General features: G+C 37.7%; 1 protein-coding gene across 2 annotated transcripts in view; it reads right to left on the bottom strand.

The window, feature by feature from the left end:
* The window catches only part of STAG1 (STAG1 cohesin complex component), a 287,724-nt gene that overhangs the window by 18,453 nt on the left and 248,812 nt on the right, over positions 1–20,459 (bottom strand). For both annotated transcript variants that reach the window (XM_080933999.1, XM_080934000.1), the window contains exons 23-26: positions 16,351–16,443; positions 14,643–14,817; positions 12,969–13,108; positions 4,730–4,831 (exon numbers count right to left, since the gene is read on the bottom strand). In XM_080933999.1, the coding sequence (XP_080790125.1) occupies positions 4,730–4,831; positions 12,969–13,108; positions 14,643–14,817; positions 16,351–16,443 (510 nt within the window). The remainder of the gene's footprint in view (positions 1–4,729; positions 4,832–12,968; positions 13,109–14,642; positions 14,818–16,350; positions 16,444–20,459) is intronic.

Raw genomic sequence — 20,459 nt, 5'->3', positions numbered from 1 at the left:
GCCATTACCAAATCTAGACACTAAATTGTGCTTGTAGAAATCTACCTTTGGATTAGGGGGAAGTGTCTAGATTTGTCTTAAGTCTTTTTAAACTGACATGACTGATAAGAACTGATATAGGGCTTTGCCTACTGATGATACTTTGTATCCTGCTTACTATTCTCTCCTGAGGGCAACCATTCATTTTCTATTTTATGTGTGTGTGTGTGTGTGTATCTTAAAAAATAATCCTAAATTCTTTATACTATCTCCTGTGCCAGCCACCAATTCATTTCTCTGGTTCCTCAATGGTATAGGTCCTGTACTGTGTTTACATTTGTTTTCTTCAATATGAATTTCTGCTAACCATCACTATACTCTTGGTTTCTTACTTCAGACCCCTCACACCCACCTACCTGAGAGGTACCTGCTTTCAGTTGTGTTATCCATCTCTAGTCTGCTTGGGTAACATGCTGTCTAAACTAGGTACTATGCTGTTACTGGTAGGAATGGTTCTTTCACAGCTTTTCAAATAAACGTAGCTGATTATAAAGTTTTAGAATTTAATATTTTGTAAATTAGCTATTTTATTTATTTACATTTTAGATGTTATCCCCTTTCCCGGTTTCCCCTCTGGAAAACCCTGATCCCATCCTCCCTCTCTCTGCTTCTATGATGGTGCTCCCCCATTCATCCATACACTCCAGCTTCCCCACCCTGGCATGTCTCTACACTGGGGCATTGACCCTTCCTTTCCAGGACCATGGGCATCTCCTCCCATTGATGCACAACAAAGCCATCCTCTGCTACATATATAGGACTGGACCCATGGGTCCCTCCATGTTTACTTTTTGGTTGGTGGTTTAGTCCGTGGGAGCTTTGGGGGATCTGGTTGGTTAATATTGTTGTTCTTCCTATAGGCTGCAAACCCTTTTAGCTCCTTCAGTCCTTTCTCTAACTCCTCCACTGAGAACCCTGTGCTCAATTCAATGGTTGGCTGCGAGTATCCACCTCTGTATTTTTCAGACTCTGGCAAAGCCTCTCAGGACACAGCTATATCAGGCTCCTGTCAGCAAGCACTTCTTGGAATCTGCTATAGTGTCTGGGTTTGGTGTCTGTGGCAGTTTCTGGATGGCATTTCCTTCAGTCTCTGCTCCATACTTTGTCTCCATATATACTCCCTTGAGTATTTTGTTCCTTCTTCTAAGAAGAACTGAAGTAGCTGCGCTTTGGTTTTCCTTCTTAAGTTTCATGTGGTCTGTGGATTGTATCTTGGGTATTCCAAACTTTTGAGCTAATATCCACTTATTAGTGAGTGCATACCATGTGTGCTCTTTTGTGACTGCATTACCTCACTCAGGATGATATTTTCTAATTTCACCCATTTGCCTGCGAATTTCATGAAGTCATTGTTTTTTAATAGTTGAATGGTACTCCATTGTGTGAATGTACTACATTTTCTGTATCTATGCCTCTGTTGAAGGACATCTGGATTCTTTCCTGCTTCTGGCTATTATTATAAATAAGGCTGCTATGAACATAGTGGAGCATGTGTCCTTGTTATATGTTAGAGTACCTTTTGGGTATATGCCCAGGAGTGATATAGCAGGGTCCTTAGGTAGTAATATGTCCAGTTTGAGGGACCACCAGACTGATTTCCAGAGTGGTTGTACCAGCTTGCAATCCCATCAACAATGGAGGAGTATTCCTCTTTCTCTATATCCTTGCCTGCATCTGCTGTCATCTGCCCACATCTGCTGTCATCACCTGAGTTTTTGATCTTAGCCATTCTGACTAGTGAGAGGTAGAATCTCAGGGTTGTTTTGCTTTGCATTTCCCTGATGAGTAAGGATGTTGAACATTTCTTTAGATGCTTCTCAGCCGTTTGGTATTCCTCAGTTGAGAATTCTTTGTTTAGCTCTGTACCCCATTTTAATAGGGTTATTTGGTTCTCAGGAGTCTAACTTCTTGAGTTCTTTGTATATGTTGATATTAGATGTTTGTTGGATGGAGGATTGGTGAAGATCTCTTCCCAATCAGTTGGCTGCTGTTTTGTCCTTTGCCTTACAGAAGCCTTTCAATTTTATGAAGTCCATTTGTTGATTGTTGATCTTAGAACATAAGCCACTGGTGTTCTCTTAAGGAAAATTTCCCCTGTGCCCATGTGTTTGAGGCTCTTCCCTACTTTCTCTTCTATTAGTTTCAGTATATCTGGTTTTATGTGGAGTTCCTGATCCACATGGACTTGAGCTTTGTACAAGAAGATAAGAATAGATGGATTTGCAGCATTCTTCTACATGCTGACCTCAGTTGAACCAGCACCATTTGTTGAAAATGCTATTTTTTTTCCACTTGATGGTTTTAGCTCCTTTGTCAAAGATCAAGTGACCATAGGTGTGTGGGTTCATTTCTGGGTCTTCAATTCTATTCCACTGATCTATCTGCCAGTCTGTGTACCAATATCATGCAAGTTTTATTTATTGCTCTGTAGAATAGCTTGAGGTCAGGGATGCTTCTTTTATTGTTGAGAACAGTTTTCCACTATCCTGTTTTTTTGTTTTTGCTATTCCAAATGAAATTGCAAATTGTTCTTCCTAACTAGATGAAGAATTGAGTTGGCATTTTGATGGGGACTGCATCAAATCTGTAGATTGCTTTTGATAAGATGGCCATTTTTACAGCACTAATCCCTCCAATCCACGAGCATGGGAGATGATCCCATCTTTTGACATCTTCTTCAATTTCTTTCTTCAGAGATTTGAAGCTCTTGTCATACAGATCTTTCACTTGCTTGGTTAGAGTCACACCAAGGTATTTTATATTGTTTGTGACTATTGTGAAGTGTGTCGTTTCCCTAATTTTTTTCTCAGCCTGTTTATCCTTTGAGTAGAGGAAGGGTACTGATTTGACTTTATACTCAGCACTTTGACCCCCAAATTTCGACCAGAGAACTCTTATAAGTGATAAACACCTTCAGCAATGTGGCTGAATATAAAATTAACTCCTGGTCATTTCTTCAAGAAAACGTTGAGAACCTTCGCTCTCTTCTATACCTATCATCCTTAGGTTTGATCTTCTTGTGTCCTGGATTTCCTTGATATTTTAGGTTAGGACCTTTTTGCATTTTGCATTTTCTTTGACTGCTGTGTCAATGTTTTCTATGGCATTTTCTGCACCTGAGATTCTCTCTTCTATCTCCTGTATTCTGTTGGTTATGCTTGCATTTATGAATCTTGATTTCTTTCTTAGGTTTTCTATCTCTTGAATGGTCTCTGTTTTTGGTTTATTTATTATTTATATTTCCATTTTTAGATTCTGGATAGTTCTGTTCAATTCCTTCACCTGACAGTTGTGTTTTCCTCTAATTCTTTAAGGAACTCTTGTGTTTCCTCTTTAAGGGCTTCTACCTGTTTACCTGTGTTCACCTGTATTTATTTAAGGGAGTAATTTATGTCATTCTTAAAGTCCTCTATCATCATCATGAGATGTGATTTTAAATCAGAATCTTGTTTTTCCAGTGTGTTGGGGTATCCATAACTTGCTATAGTGGGAGAACTGGGTTCTGATGATGCCAAGTAGCCTTGGTTTCTGTTACATAGGTTCTAATGCTTGCCTCTCGCCATCTGGTTATCTCTGGTGTTAGTTGCTTTGGCTGTCTCTGACTGGAGCCTGTCCTTCCTGTGAGCCTTTGATCTTAGCTGTGTCAGCACTCCTGGGAGACCAGCTCTCTCTGGGTGGGATTTCTGCCTGAAGAGCTGCACCACAGGGTTAATTCCAGGGTGCAGATGGAGACCAGAAGTGAATTAAAATGTTTTTATAGACTGGCATATAATAGCCTTAAATTCTAAAAATATGAAAATTTCTTGTATCTATTTATTTATATTGTCTATATACATAGTTCTGATTTTAAGTAATGCCAGAGTACTTATTTTATCTTTAAACTTGCTCTATTTGTTTCCTTAATTTGCAAAAAACTTTTCAATGGGTAAAGTGGTGTGTACACCTAGTTTCAACTACCTGGGAAGATAGGGCAGAAGGATCATTTAGCCCAGTTTAGACAACACATTGAGATACTGTCTTAAAACTAAATAAAACAAAATTAACTTCTTTAGAGTGTCAGCTTATTTAACATCATTCTACTGATGAACATTTAGACTATTTCTAGAAATTTGTGTTTTGGAAATCTTACTCATGCAATATATATAGTGTATTTTCTTATTTGAATATCACTGATAACCCTCCCTTAAAGTTTCTTTTTTTTGAGACATTGTCTCACTGTGTAGCTTTGGCTGGCCTGAGAGATCTGCTCATCTCCTGTCCCCACCAACACCCCCAAGTTCTGGAATTAAAGGCACATGCCACTATGCTCAGAAAGTTAAATACTTTTCATATAATTACTTTAAAATTTCAATAATAAAAATGAAAATAATAATTATTATTTTGAGACAGGGTTTTATCATGTAGCCTTGGCTAGCTTGGAAGTTTTTATGTACACCAACCAGGCTGACCTTGAACCAACAGAAGATATTTGTGTATCTTTTCTCCCTAGTGCTGACATTAAAGGTGTGTGCTACCATGTCCAACAAAATATTGTTTCTTCAGTTTTCCAATATGCAATTTCCTTTGACCCAACAGTCAGTCCTACCTTAGGACTTCATCTATTTAAAATGGGAATCACACTGTATACTTAAAATAATTAAGACATAACAAGCACAGAAAAGTTTTATCTATTTTTCCCCAAATTTCTTACCTGTTGTAGACTGAGAATGAGAGTCTTAGCACACTGAATTTTATCAATCTGCCTGGTCTTACTCAAGGTTTCCTTAATAATATCACCATAGTCATTGTAATACTGTGAGAGAAAAAGAAAACATACTTTAGAATTAGGAATTTTCATGACAAGAATGTATTGGTGAAAGTGAATGTAACTATAATAGTCTTATATCTTCACTTTGAAAATGAGTTAAATTGGTATTGTTTACATTATAAAGATTTCATATTTAAGATTATGAAGTAACATCCAGCTTAGACCCCTCCCCAACCAATCCCCTGCCAGTTGGGTCCCCCTGGGGGACAGGCAGCAGAGGTACTTGCTGTCCCTGTCTGGCCCAGCCTCTCTCTGCCTTCTCCAGAAGCCTTGCTGGATCCAGGAACTCCTGAGTCAATCTCCTGCTGGCCTAGGCATCTGGGACACAGCCAGAAGAGGTATCCTGTTCCCTGAGATTCACTGTCAGGTTTTGCCTGCCTCAAGTAGTCCTGCTGTCATCAGAAACAACCAGCCAACACCAGGGACAACCAGATGGCTAATGGACATTGCAAGAATGAAATCAACAAGAGTAGGGCAATGTGGCACCACTAGAGCCCAACTATCCTGCTACAACAAGCCTAACATAGCTAAAGCACAATTAGATGACAATAAATCCAATCTTATAAGATAGAGGCCTTTAAGAGAAAATGAATAAATCCCTTTTAAAAAAACTGGGAAAATACAATCAAACAGACGAATAAAATAAAACTGTCCAAGAAATGAAAATGGAAAAAGAAGCAATAAATTAATCATAAATCTAGTTAAAAAAACTGGGAAAATACAATCAAATAGATGAATAAAATAAAACTGTCCAAGAAATGAAAATGGAAGAAGAAGCAATAAATTAGAATCCCAGAGGTACAAAACCTAGGGAAAAAAACAAGAACTACAAATGAAAGCATCACCAACAGAATACAAGAGTGAAGAGAACTTTCAGGTATAGAAGATATAATTGAAGAAACTGCTACATTGGTCAAAGAAAATGTTAAATCTAGAAAGTACCTGATACAGAACATTCAAGAAATCTGGGACACTGTGATAAGACCAAATCTCAGAATAATAGAATTAGAAAGAGAAGACTCAGGAGATCCAGGGACACGGGCCTGGTGAGAAGGCACTCCGAGTAGCCAGGGAGCAGAGAGGTCTGTGCCGAGCACTCGGAAAGTGCACCCCCCCCCCCACATTGGTTCAGGGAAACAGGAACCCTGCCTTAGGGTGTCTGTTTCCAGCAGGCAGACCGTGTGTGCAGAATAGGTGCTCAGGCCATCTGCCACCAGGAACAGCAGAGATTCAGGAACACAGGCCAGGTACAAGGGAGAGATGAGAACCAATCACTGACAAAAAGACCATGTATAATCACAGACAAAAAGATGGCAAGAGGAAAGCGAAAGAGCGTACCCCAGGGAAACCAAGACAACCTGGCAACACCAGAACCTAGCTCTCCCATCACAGTAAACAGCGGAATGCCAAACACTTCAGAAAAATAAGACTCAGACCCGAAATCATACCTCAAGCTGATGATAGAGATCCTTAAACAAGAATGGGAGGAAAAGCATAAAGAAATAGAAACTTTTAAAGAGGAAACAAGAAAAACACTCAAAGAACTCAAAGAACAAGAGGAAAACAGAACCAAAAAGATGAAGGAATGAAAAAAGGAATTTAAAATGGAAATGGAAACAATAAAGAAAACACTAAAAGAGACAACCCTAGAGGTAGAAAACTTAAAAAAGAAATCAGGAGTCACAGATGCAAGCATCCCCAACAGACTACAAGAGATGGAAGAGAGAATGTTGGGGGCCGAAGACAACATCGAAAATATAGACAAAACAGTCAGAAAAGATGCAAAAAACAAAAAGCTCCTAACCCAAAATGTCCAGGAGATCCAGGACACAATGAGAAGACCAAACCTAAGGATAATAGGAATAGAAGAGGGCGAAGCATATCAACTAAGAGGCACAGTAAATATCTTCAACAAAATAGTAGAAGAAAACTTCCCTACCCTTAAGAATGAGATGACCACATGCATAAAAGAAGCCTACAGAACTTCAAATTGAGTGGACCAGAAAAGAAATTCTTCCCGACACATAATAGTCAAAATGCCAAGTGCCCAAAGCAAAGAAAGAATACTAAAAGCAGTAAGGGGAAAAAGGTCATGTAACATATAAAGGCAGACCAATCAGAATCACACCCAACTTCTCAACAGAGACTATGTAAACTAGAAGATCCTGGACATGCATCATGTAGACCCTAAGAGAACACAAGTGTCAGCCCAAGCTGCTATACCCAGCAAAACTATCAATCACCATAGATGGAGAGACCAAGATATTCCAAGACAAAACTAAAGTTACAGAATATCTGACCACAAACTCAGCACTACAACAAATTATAGGTGGAAAACCCAATACAAAGAGGGAAACTATCTCTTAGTAAAAACAAGAAAATACCTAAGCAAGAAAACCAAAAGAAGAAAGACACACAGGCAAAATTCTACTTCCAAAAGCAAAAATAGAAGGAAACAGCAACCACTATTCCTTAATATCTGTTAACATAAATGGACTCAATTCCCCAATAAAAAGATATAGACTATCAGACTGGATACATAAACAAAACCCAGCATTTTGGTGCATACAGGAAACTCATCTCAAAGACAAAGACAGTTACTATCTCAGAGGAAAAGGTTGGGAAAAAAACCTTCCAAGCAAACAGTCCCAGGGAGCAAGCTAGAGTGACCATTCTAATATTGAATAAAGTAGATTTTCAACCAAAAGTTATCAAAAAAGATAAGGAAGGACACTTTTTACTCATTACAGGAAAATTTTGTCAGGAGGAACTCTCAATCCTTACCATATATGCTCCAAACACAAGAGCACCCATATTCATAAAAGAAACCCTACCAAAGCTCAAAAAATACATTGCACCCCACACAATAATAGTGGGAGATCACAAGACCCCACTCTCACCAATGGACATATCATGGAAACAGAAACGGAACAAGGACACTGTAAAACTAGCAGAGGTTATGAACCAATTGGAATTAATAGATATCTACAGAACATATCATCCTAAAACAAAAGAATACACCTTCTTCTCAGCACCTCACAGCACCTTCTCCAAAATTGACCATATAATTGGTCACAAAACAAGCCTCAATAGATATAAGAAGATTAAACTACTCCCATGCATCCTATCAGATCACCATGGTCTAAGGCTCGTCTTTAATAACAACAAAGACAACAAAAAGCCCATATACTCATGGAAACTAAACAATGCTCTATGAAATGATAACAGGGTCAAAGAAGAAATAAAGAAAGAAATTAAGGATTTTCTAAAATTTAATGAAAACGAAAACACATCTTACTCAAACCTATGGGATGCAATGAAAGCAGTACCGAAAGGAAAATTCATAGATCTGAGTGCTTCCAAAAAGAAACTGGAGAGAGTATACACTAGCAACTTGACAGCACAGTTGAAAGCTCTAGAACAAAAGGAAGCAGATACACCCAAGAGGAGTAGAGGGCAAGAAATAATCAAACTCAGAGCAGAAATCAACCAAACAGAAACAAAAAGAACAATCGAAAGAATCAACAAAACCAAGAGCTGGTTCTTTGAGAAAATTAACAAGATTGATAAACCCTTAGCCAGGCTAACTAGAGGGCAAAAAGAGAGTATTCAAATTAACAAGATCAGAAATGAAAGTGGAGACATAATAACTGAAGCTGAGGAAATTCAAGAAATCATCAGATCTTACTACAAAAGCCTATACTCAACAAAGCTGGAAAATCTGTAGGCAATAGATGAATTCCTAGACAGATACCAGATACTAAAGTTAATCCAGGACCAGGTAAACCATCTAAATAATCCCATAACACCTAAGAAATAGAAGCAGTCATCAAAAGCTTCCAAACCAAAAAAAGAAAGAGAAGACTCTCAACTTAAAGGCCCAGAAAATATCTTCAACAAAATTGTAGAAGAAAATTTCCCCAGCCTAAAGAAAGATATGCCTATAGACATACAAGAAGCTTACAAAACACTAAATAGATTGGATTAGAAAAGAAAAACCACCCACCACATAATCAAAACACTAATTGTACAGAAAAAATAAAGACAGAAGAATGAAAATAGACCCTGTCTTATCTCCTTGTACAAAGCTCAAGTTCAAGTGGATCAAAGATCTCCACATTAAATCAGGTACACTGAAACTATTAGAAGAGAAAGTAGGGAAAACCTTAGAATGCATAGGCACAGGAGAAAACTTCCTGAACAGAACACCAATAGCTCGTGCTGTAAGGTCAAATACTGACAAATGGGACTTAATGAGATTGCATAGTTTCTGTAAGGCTAAGGACACTGTCAAGAAAACAAAACGGCAGCGAGCAGAGTAGGAAAAGATCTTTACCAACCCCACATCAGATACAGGCCTAATATCCAAGGTATACAAAGAACTCAAGAAGCTAGACACCAGAGAATCAAACAACCTTATTAAAAATGGGATACAGAGCTGAACAAAAAGTTCTTAAATTGATGAATATCGAATGGCTGAGAAGCATCTAAGGAAGTGCTCGACATCCTTAGCCATCAGGGAAATGCAAATCAAAACAACCCTGAGATTTCACCTCACACCAGCCAGAATGGCTAAGATCAAAAATCCAGATGACAGCTGATGCTGGCGAGGATGCAGAGAAAGAGGACCACTTCTCCACTGTTGGTGGGGTTGTAAACTGGTACAACCACTCTGGAAATCAGTCTGGAGATAGATTCCTCAGAAAATTGGACATAGTACTACCTGAAGACCCAGTTATTCAAGGGGATATGAATTGAAAAGAAAGAAGTCAATGTGCTGCTATCTGTAGATGATATGGTACTATACATGTGTGACCCCCAAAATTCCAGAAGACCTTCAGCAAAGTGCCTGGATAAAGAAACTACTTAACAAATCAGTAGCCCTCTTTTATACAAATGATAGATAGGCTCAGTAAGAAATCAAGGAAACATCCTTTACAATAGCCACAAATAATATATCTTGGTGTAACTCTAACCAAGCAAGTGAAAGACCTGTATGACAAGTGCTTCAAGTCTCTGAAGAAAGAAATTGAGAAAAATATCAGAAAATGGAAAGTTCTCCCATGCTCATGGATCAGTATGATTAACACAGTGAAAATGTCCATCTTACCCAAAACAATCTACAGAATGAATGCAATTCCCTTCAAAATTCCAACAATTCTTTACAGACCTTAAAAGAACAATTCTCATTGTTGGTAAGAGTGCAAACTTGTATATCCACTTTAGAAATCAATTTGGCAGTTTTTCAGAAAATTTTGAATAGTTTTATACCATAACTCAACTATACCACCCCTGGCCATATACGCAAAAGATGTTACATCATACCAAAAGAACACTTCTTCAACTATGTTCATTGCAGCTTTATTCGTAATAGCCAGAAACTGGAAATAGCCTAGATGTTCCTCAACTGAAGGTTGGATAAAGAAAACCATGTGGTTCATCTACACAGTGGAATATTATTCAGCTATTTTAAAAAAAAAAAGGCATGAAATTGCAGGCAAATAGATAGAACTAGAAAGTATCATCCCGAGTGAGGTAACCCAGCCACAGAAAGACACTTACGTTTTGTACTCACTTATAAGTGGACATTACCCATCAAGTACAGGATAGTTATGCTACAATCCATAGACCCCCCCCCCCAAAACTAAGTTATGAGGAAAGCCCAAGGGAGGATGTTTGAATGTCACTCAGAAGGAGAGATAAAATACACACTGGAGGTAGGAGGGAGGGAAGTGGGAGGGAGAGAGGGTAAGGAGGCGAATGAGCACAGGAATCAGGTGTGGAGAGAGAGGGTAAGAGAGGGCTGAGAGAATGGAAATCAGTGGGGAGCATCTTTGTGTCTAGCTAGAAACCAGGAATGGGGGAGGCTTTCAGTAGTCTTTGGGGGTAACGATTTTCAGTAGCTGGGAATATGGAGACTGAACTGGTCACCTCCTGTAACCAGGCAGGACTTTCAGTGGCAGGAGGGTGACATCAACCCACCTACAAAACTTTAAACCTAAAATGTGTCCTGCCTACAAGATGTGAAGGGATAAAGATGAAGCAGAGACTGAGGGAACCTCCAAGCAATTACAGGTCCAACTTAAGACCTATCCCATGGGAGAGAGCCAACCCTGACTCTACTAATGATACTCTGTTATGTTTACAGACAGGAGCCTACCATAACTGTCTCTGGAGAGCCTTCATCCAGTAGCAGATAGAAACAGATGTTAGAGACCCACAGCCAAACATAAGATAAAGTCAGTTTGGGGAGTCTTGTGGAAGAGTGAGGTCTAGAATTGAACAAGCTGGAGGGATTAAAGATACATCAAGAAAACCTACACAGTCAACAAACCTGGGCTAAGGGGGACTCACAGAGACTGAACCACCAATAGAAGACTATGTAGGTGCTGTAGGTAGGTCCCCTACCTATTTACAATAGAAGTGCTGCTTGGTCTTCATCTGGGTCCTCTAACAATTGGAGCAGGACTGTCTCTAACTGTGTTGCCTGCCTTTAGATCCCTTTGCCCTAGCTAAACTGTCAGGTCTCAGTGGTAGAGGATCTCCTCAGTCCTGCTGCAACTTGATGTTCTGATGGTAGTGGTACCCCAGGGTGGGGTCTTCTTCTCTCAGGAGGAGTGGATAATGGCAGTGGACGGGGAGGGAGGGATTTTTTTAGGGTGGGTTTGAGAGAAGCAGGCAGGATTGTGATTGGGATGTAAAATGAATAAACAGACAAATAATAAAAAAGATTATGAAAAAATTGAAAGAAAAAAAGGTAAAAATTCCAGGAGATGAAGTGATACATGTAACATTTTCTTATTCTTCCTTTTTATATTTTATGTTTTTTGCTGCCCCCCCCGCCTGTTTTGAGATATTGAACTTGTGTGGTATATTAACTAGGCTGCCCTTGAACTCATTAAAGTGATTCCCCCTGACTGCCTCTTATGTTCCAGCTCTTTATCCTTCATAAAAGGCTGGAAGTCACTATCTGAAAGGTAATGAGTCACTATTGGGCATGAAGGTTCACACCTGTAACACCATCATTCAAGAGTCTGAGGCAGGCGAATTACTCAGGCTTTTAAAGTCAGTATATGTGGTGAGTTCTGCCCAGGCTAGTTTTGGGGTACAGTGAGACTGTGTCAAAAAATTAAAGAGCTAATGGTGGCTTAGTGCCACCAAATCTGAGGATCTACATGGTGGAAGGAGATTACAGATTCCCACAAACTGTTCTGACTTCTACAAAGATGCTAAGCTACCTATGAACTAACACTCATATACATACAAAAAAAGAGTAAATAAAAGTGTTATTTAAAGCCAACACATTCTACAGAGCTACTTCCAGGACAGCCAGGGCCATACAGCGAAACTTTGTCACAAAACAAAACAAAAAGTAAAAAATATTACAAATTGAGGGTAAACGATGAAGCTCAGACACATACCACTTGTCTACCATGTGAGTCCCCAGGACACAACACCCACATGAATGCAATGAAGAAATGCAAGCACAACAATTTACTTTTAACATTCAAGCCCACATGAGTGGTTTGGATTAGAGCAATACATCTATGTTATTGTGTTTGGTATTTTGTATTTTATTTTAGCACAATAAGGTAGCTGAGAGCTCAAATATTTTGTTTTACTTTGATCAAGTACAGGTGGTAATACTTGTAGCAAGTATTAGTAGCAAGACAATATAGCTACATATTCAGAGGTACAAACTGTTATTAAAATACTCAAAATAGGTAGATCCTCTAATGAGTAGAGGAGTAAAAAAATGCTATGGCTGATAAAAATTTGAATATATAAGGTTTACTGTTCAGAACCAATATACCACGGGGAAAGGATAATTAGGAAAAAAAAAGCAACATATTTTATGCATCTCTATTTCCCTGATAATGGGAAATTCTATATACACAGGGCAGGAAAAGAAGCTTATAGAAAAGAGAGAGGGCAGTGAGAAGCTTACACAATATGGAATAATTAATACTCCAGATTGATAAAGAGCTTAAGTACATTTACCAGAGATAGACTTCATCACAAAATTACCCACCATACACTTTTGAAAGCTATTTTAGTTATGTATTCATTTAAATTACCTATTTCTCTATGATACAGAAAGGATAAAAATATGAGACAATACCTTCATGTAGTGTTTAAAGATGTCTGCAGCTGCATGCATGTCAACAATATCATAAATGATAAGTTTGCTGAAGGCAGCAAGTAGGTTCCTTCTTTTATGTAAGGCTTCAATTTTATTTGCTTCATCTTCTTCATCACCCTCTAGCCACAGAAAATGAGGTGGTTATGAATTTAGTCTGTTTCTGCAGAGAATGTACAATTAAAAACTAGCTGACTATCAGTTCTCGTTTATTTATCTATTTATCTCTCTAGCTGTGATGGGGACCAAATTCTGGATCTTTATACATGGAGGTAAATGCTCTGTCAGTGAGCTGCAATCCTATCCAATTTAGTTTATAATGGATGGAAATATTAAGCTACCACTTCAGAACTACGACCCCTACCTTCTAGCAATGCTAAGATAAAGAAGCTATAAAGACATTGCTTCTCTTATATTTTCATCACAACATACTGTTTTTCCTAAAATCCTGCCCTTTCTAATTTCTGCATTTCTTATATGCTAATATATCTCCCCAATGAAGAAATTTCTAAGATATAGACAAAGAATATTTTTTTTTAAAAAAGAGAAATGGAAATATAAGTGGGGGCACACATGTTCCCTTCCAACACTGAGGAAGCAGAGACAGGTGGATCTTTATGAGTTCAAGGCCAGCCTGGTCTACAGAGCAAGTTCGAAAACAGGCTTCACTTTTTGGTGATTATATAATTGTCAAAAACTATAGATATAAACACATTTAATGTTTATTTATTTACATGTTTGTATTTGTTTGAGTATATTGCACATGACCTGAACTGAGTATATGGCATATGCCAGAACTAACTTGGGTTCTGTAAAAGTGTAGCCATCAAGTGCTACTAAACACTTTGTCTCTAGGCTCAAATAAAATGAATTTTCATTTTTATTTATTTAATTAAAATTTATTTTGCAGGGCTTGGTGAGATCACCAATTCAATCACTTGGGAGGCAAGGCAGGTGAGTTTGAAGTCAGCCTGGCTTACAAATTGAGTCCAGGATAATCTGGGCTCTGCTATACAGAGAAAACCTTTCCCAATAAAACAAACAAAAAAACCCTAAAAGATCCCCCAAATTATTTTACTTAATGTGTATGAGTGTTTTGCCTGCATATACATGTGGACCATGTGCTTAAATGGTATCCAAGGTGGTCAGAAGAGAGCATCAAATTCCCTAGTACTGGAATTGCTGACAGTCGTAAGCTCCCACGTTGGTATAGGAATTAAACCCAGGTTCTTCTGAAGAGCAGCAGCTATCTTCAGTACCCAATGAAATGTACTTTTAAAAGTTTGTAAAAACATTCATAACAAATACTGTTTTCCTCACACTGGCGCATCTATTCGTAATTCTGGAGAAAGTTACACTCAAAGATCTAAATGATAGCATATGTGTGTACTGACACCCTCACATTCTGGCCCACTGTTATTTGGGATTGATTTTTTCCCCCCACACAGAACTTACTATGTAGCACAGTCAGTGCTGAACTGACAATCAGCATGGATTAGTGGCATGCACTACTACCACACTCAGCTTATTTCTTAAATATTTTTATTCAACTTATTTTAAGAACAAAAGATAAATCTCTGTACATCTTAGAACTGGATTTTTCCGACCCACTGTTGCTATCTTTTAAGGTTGACAAGGTGAAAAAGTTCTAAGTACCCATGCTTTGGTTTTCCTCATCTTGGTCAATGAAAACGTGATCCATCACAAAACTGAGGAGTTCAGACTGCAGTCCAGTATCTGGATTAAACACCAAAGGCTGAAGTCCCTCTCTGCCACCTGTCATTAACTGGTGGCTAAAAATCATTAAAAGATCACAGAGCAGCATGAAAGCCTGCAATTCAAGAAGAAATGATTAACAGAATAGTACACGAAAATAGGATTATCTATTAATATATGAAGACAGAAATAAATACAAACCAAAGTAATGGAAAACATACTAAATTATAACATTTCAACACCAACACAAGAAAAAATGAAAGTTCCAACCTTTCATATTTATTAACCTGATGAATTATTTTTTCTCATTAAACAATGGTTACATTGAAGACATTATTTTCTAATTGTATTTTTACTAAAGAACAGTAGACTGAGATTTTGGCCTGAATTTAAAAAAAATGTTAAGTTCAACTTTGGTAATACAGAATTAATTAACAGATGGCATTAGAAATCAATTATATACCACTTAAGCAATCAGCATAACTTATGAAAAATTACAACTTAAAAAGGTAGTAGTCAAAATTTAAGCTACTATTTAGATTTAAAAACTAATACAAAATGTTTTAGAAATAGGATTAAAATTAGATTCAGACCATATATTAAGATGCTCAGAAAAAGCTATTTATAAAGGTGGGCACTTTCAAAAGAATCCAGGAAAATATTTTTAACCCAGACTACTTTGGATATAAAACATATCAGAGCAGAAACTTAAGATTTTGGTTTAACTGGCCACAGCTAGATACTTTAGGCAGTAATTAATGGTGGGTTTTGGAGAGTTAGAGTAAGCTTTAGGAAAGACCATCTATAACTGCTATGAAGAGACTTGTGGCAGTTTATTTTAAGAAAAGACTGTAAAGGATGAATAGCCTTTAATATGACTTATTTTCTAACCCAAATACAAAAGTAAAAAACTAGATAGAAACTTTTCATTTTATTTTCAAGTATTCTTTAATAGAAAAGCATTCTAAAATAGACAATCAATAAATTTTTATAATTGAAAAATCTTCAATTTCGTGGGTCCCTCTTTAACAAGAGAGTCTGTTGTTACAAGGATTTCCTCACCTGAATGCTGATTCTATACTACTACTGAAGTATACAGACTCAGGAACTTAGTGCTCTGAAAGAGCTGCTCATTTGACATTTTATATATCAAAGCCAGTACCCTTTTCCATAGCTATACAATATTCATGTGTGTACTTTATGATGGTCAGGGGACGAGTTACTTGGGATGAGTAGTAGAGACATAATTTAGATAAATGGGCCAAAGTACTCACATGTATAAGTATGCATATACTCACATAAACATATATACACACATGTACATATATGAATGAAGCTCTTTCTGGTATTAGGAGCTGAAGGTAAGAAGTCAATGCAAATTAAAGGACAGCTCACTAAACCCTTAATATTTTAGCACAGAATTCTTAGGAATCAAGACTTCTTAGTTTGAACCTAAGTCTTCTAGCTCACAACAGTATACTTGTTAAGTATAAGAACAGAATACATAATTTAAAAATATCTAGACATTAAAACTCTAGGTTGTATATATTCTAATATTGAAAAATTACATATTTCAGTGTTCCTCAATATATTTGGGTTGTTAATAGTCAATACAGAGCAATATTAACTAAGAATTTCTTTTTTTTACCTGTTCCTTAACTGGTGTATTAACATTAGATAGGCACTGTTGGCAAACAGCCAAAAAAGATTTCACCGTTTTCCTCAATACCAACAAATCCTCCTGTAAAACACATTCAAATATGCAAACATGAATAATCATATCTCAGAAATCTGATCCAAGAAATAATAAACAAAAAATAGTTCAACTGGTTTATTGTAAAGGAAACCACAAAATTAAACTCATTATTGGGAACCAATTAATACAGTTATTTCCTATTTATTGAACATAATAAAAGAGTAGAGAACCCAACGTTATCATACATCCAGCCATAGTTAATAATAAAATGAGAGATGTGAATATTCAGAAAGATTTTCCTTTATAAATGTAGATTTATCTATGCTGATATTAGAAGTGTTAGCTCTCTAACACATAATGTAGTAGTAAGATAATGGAATGTGAGACTAAGAAATTGCTCAGTGGTTAGAGCATGTACTGCTCTTTCTAAGGACCTGAGTCTGGCTCCCAGCATTCATACTGGGCAGCTCACAACTAACTGTCCCAGTTCCAGGAGGTCTGATGCCTTCCTATGCACCTGCACTTACATGTACACAAACATGTAATTGAAATGATAATTAAACTTTCAAAATGATATTAAAGTGCAGCAGCAAACTGAAAAGAAAATAACAAGTTAGCAAGAAATGTGTTTCCTATTTTCACAGTGTAGTGCTTGCTATGTTGTTAGGGGGAAAAGGAATAAGTAACTTAATTCTAAGCTTGGAGATAAACACAATTTCTCATTAGACAAGTCTGATAATATTCCAACATGGTAATATTTAAAAGTATGAAGATAAATGTTATTTTCTTCTTGTTTTTAAGATATTTTTCTATGTTTGTTGTGTGTAAATATGTGTATATGCCAAAGCACAGGATGATTTGCAGAAGTCAGTTTTTAATTTCCATACTGTGTGTTCCAAGGTTGAACTTAGGTCACTGGGCTCTTGCAGCAAGTACCCTTATCCTGTAGAGTTTTACATCAGGCCCCTTTTTCTTTCTCTTGAGGCAGGGTCTTACTATGTAGCCCTGGCTGTTGGCTGAGAACTCACAGAGAGCCAACTGCTTCTGCCTTCTGAGTGGGATTAAAGATATTTGCTGACAAACCTGGTATTTCCTTTAAAAAAAAATTTTCCCCTCCCTCTTTGGTACTAGAGACTGAACTTTGAGCTTTGAAAAGAAATGTAAATTTATCCAGCATTTAAGAGATAAAGCCCTGTTAATAAGAAACCACCAGGGGAAAATCGTCAAAGTTGTCTGCTAAACTGGCTCCTCCAAAGCCAGAGTCCAGGGTAAAAAGTCCCTGAAAAGAAAAAGAAGACACCCATGGGGAAAAACGAGTGTTGGCAAGCATGGGAACTTTTTTTTGCAGAAAATGAAGATACCAAAACAAACCAGGCACAGATTGTTTTAAATAACTGGTTACTGTTTAAAATAATTTTTTAAATCAAGGTGTATAAAATTGTTGGTAGAAACTCTTTTCTCAGAGGACAGCCACGCTAGGCTCCTGTCTGCAAGTACATGACATCAGTAATAGTGTCAGTCAGGGTTTGGTGCCTGCCCATGGGATGGATTCCAAGTTAGGCCAGTTACTGGGAGGTCTTTCCTTCAATCTCTGCTCCATTTTTGTCCTTGCATTTCTTTTAGACAGGAACAATTCTGGGTCAAAAATTTTTAAGGTAGGTTGATACCCCATCCATCCACTGGGGACCTGTCTATCCCCTGGAGGCAACCTCTTCAGGTTCCATCTCCCCTTTGATGGGCATTTCAGCTAAGGTCATCTCCACTGAGTCTTGGGAGGCTCTCACATTCCAGGTCTTTGGGGCTTTCTAGAGTTTCCCCCACCACCTGTAGCTACCTATTTCCATTTATTCACCTGGACCTTTGGGCTTCTTTCCTGTCTCCCCTCCTATACCTGATCCTGCTCCCCTTTCCCCTCCACCTCCCCTCTCCTACCCAGATTCTACCCCCTCTCTGCCTCCCTTGAATATTTTGTTTCTTCTTCTAAGAGGAATGCAGACAGGAGCTGAGCATGGCTGTTCTCTGAGAAGCTCTACTTGCAGCTGACTGAGAAGGACACAGATACAGCCAACACTGGAATGAGATTGGGTACCCCTATGGAAGAATTTGGGGAAGGATTGGGGGAGCTGAAGGGAAAGATAGAAAGATAGAAAGATAAACAGTATCAACTAGCCGGGATGCTTGGGAGTTCCCAGAGACTAAGCTACCAAAAGAGTATACAGGAGCTGGTCTTTGGCCCCTGGTACATATGTCGCAGAGGACTCCTTGTCTGGCCTCCATGGGAGCATGGGAGAGGACTGAATAATCCTGTAGAGATTTGATGCCTCAGGGAAGGAAAATGTGGCGGTGGTAGGATGGTGGAGCACCCTCTCAGAGGCAAAGGGGAGAAGGTAAGTGTAAAGAATTCTTGGAAGGCGGACTGGGAAAGGGGACATTTGGAATGTAAATAAATAAAACAATTTTTTAAAATTGCAGAATTTTGTTTTACTTTTTAAAAAAAGCCATGCTACTATCACACAGAATATCTCTTTTTTTGAGGGGGTAGGGGAAGGGAAGCATGTGTAACTAACAAAATCTCTCCCAAATCAGATTGATAAGAGAAAAAAACTTCTTTTTTTTGCTAATTTAAGAAGATTCCTTTCTTCTAATGTTGATGGGTATGGCCATGTTGGCACAAAATGCCTTGTTTATACCACAAAATTCAGTATTTTTATATCACCCTCCCCCTCTACAACAAGCATAGACTTAGCTCCTTAAAAACAGAAACCTATTGAAACTTGGACCCCTAAAACTGATTTTGCTTGTGTATTGGGAGATTTGGGACTTTCCAGCAATATCACTGAGATTGTTTTCCTTAAAAGAACAGTGGTTTCTTTTCTAGATGACCATGAATCTTTAGACTGGTCATTCTGCTATTTTCATTTCATTTTCTGCAAGTCAAAGTCAGCTTGTAAAAAAAAAATTGTAATGTGAAGTCAGTCTTTTCCCTGTTCAAAGCATGAACGCATCACTGGATTTCTGACTTTGGTAGTTCATACCAGAAGAAAGTCTAGAAGATCTGTAAACTGTTAATGATTGCTTGCCTATGCCCTGCTTGGAATCACATGATTGTTCATAAAAAATATTTTAAATAATGTTGGATGCAGTTTGGTATGGGAAAAATGAAAGGCTTCTATTGCTGTACATATTAGTAGCACCTAACCAAAGAGTTAAGAAGGTAGTGATCTCAAGAATTCCAAATCAACCTGTCCAACACAGTGAGAGCCCAGTCTCGAAACAAACACCATCTGCCAAATACCCTCAAATAGAAGCCTCCCTTTCACAAAAATCTCTAAACTAAGTGTAGTGGTGCAGACTTATAATCTCAGCACTTGAAAGGCTAAAGTAGGAGAATCAGAAATGTCAGCATTGTGGGCTACACACAAAATCCTGTTCCTCAAAAACCATGAAACAAACTAAACACAAACACATCCCTAGTAAGGAGGCAGTTTTGATTACATTTTCAAACCAGGACTATGCTACTAGGACTCATTTTCCCCAGACAAATAAGCCATATACAGGTATATAATTCAGCATTATATTTGTGTATAAAAGAGTAAGTTAGAATAATTATCTGAATAAAAACCATATGGAAATCACTTTAAAAGTTACTCTATTAAACTTAAAATTATTTAGAACTATTTTGTTTGGTACTGTTTTGGAATCCTCACAAGCCAAATGACACTTCAAAAATATACTTACTTTTGCTAACATGAGCACATATTCTGAAGGAGGAATAAGCCTATATTGTACAACGTATTAAGGACAATCTTAAAGACTTTTAAATTTCCTGCAGGTAAATAATTACATATCTATGTTTCAATGTTCCTTAAACTTTCAATCTCAAACATTTGTAAAGCATGAGGCGAGAGGCAGTTGAGGTAACAGTCAACCAGAACAGAGTATGTGGCGTGAGGACAGGGGAAAGTATGGGATTTATTCTGAACAATTTTGGGTCAGAAGTTGTCTTGGAAGCATTCTTAAAAGGTAGTTTGTTGTGCAGCTGGATCCAGGACTGAATTTAC

This window comes from Micromys minutus, assembly GCF_963924665.1.
Source record: "Micromys minutus genome assembly, chromosome: 21".
NCBI lineage: Eukaryota > Metazoa > Chordata > Mammalia > Rodentia > Muridae > Micromys > Micromys minutus.
The sequence above is the reverse complement of the archived record's forward strand: the minus strand, read 5'-3'. Positions and strand labels throughout refer to the sequence as shown.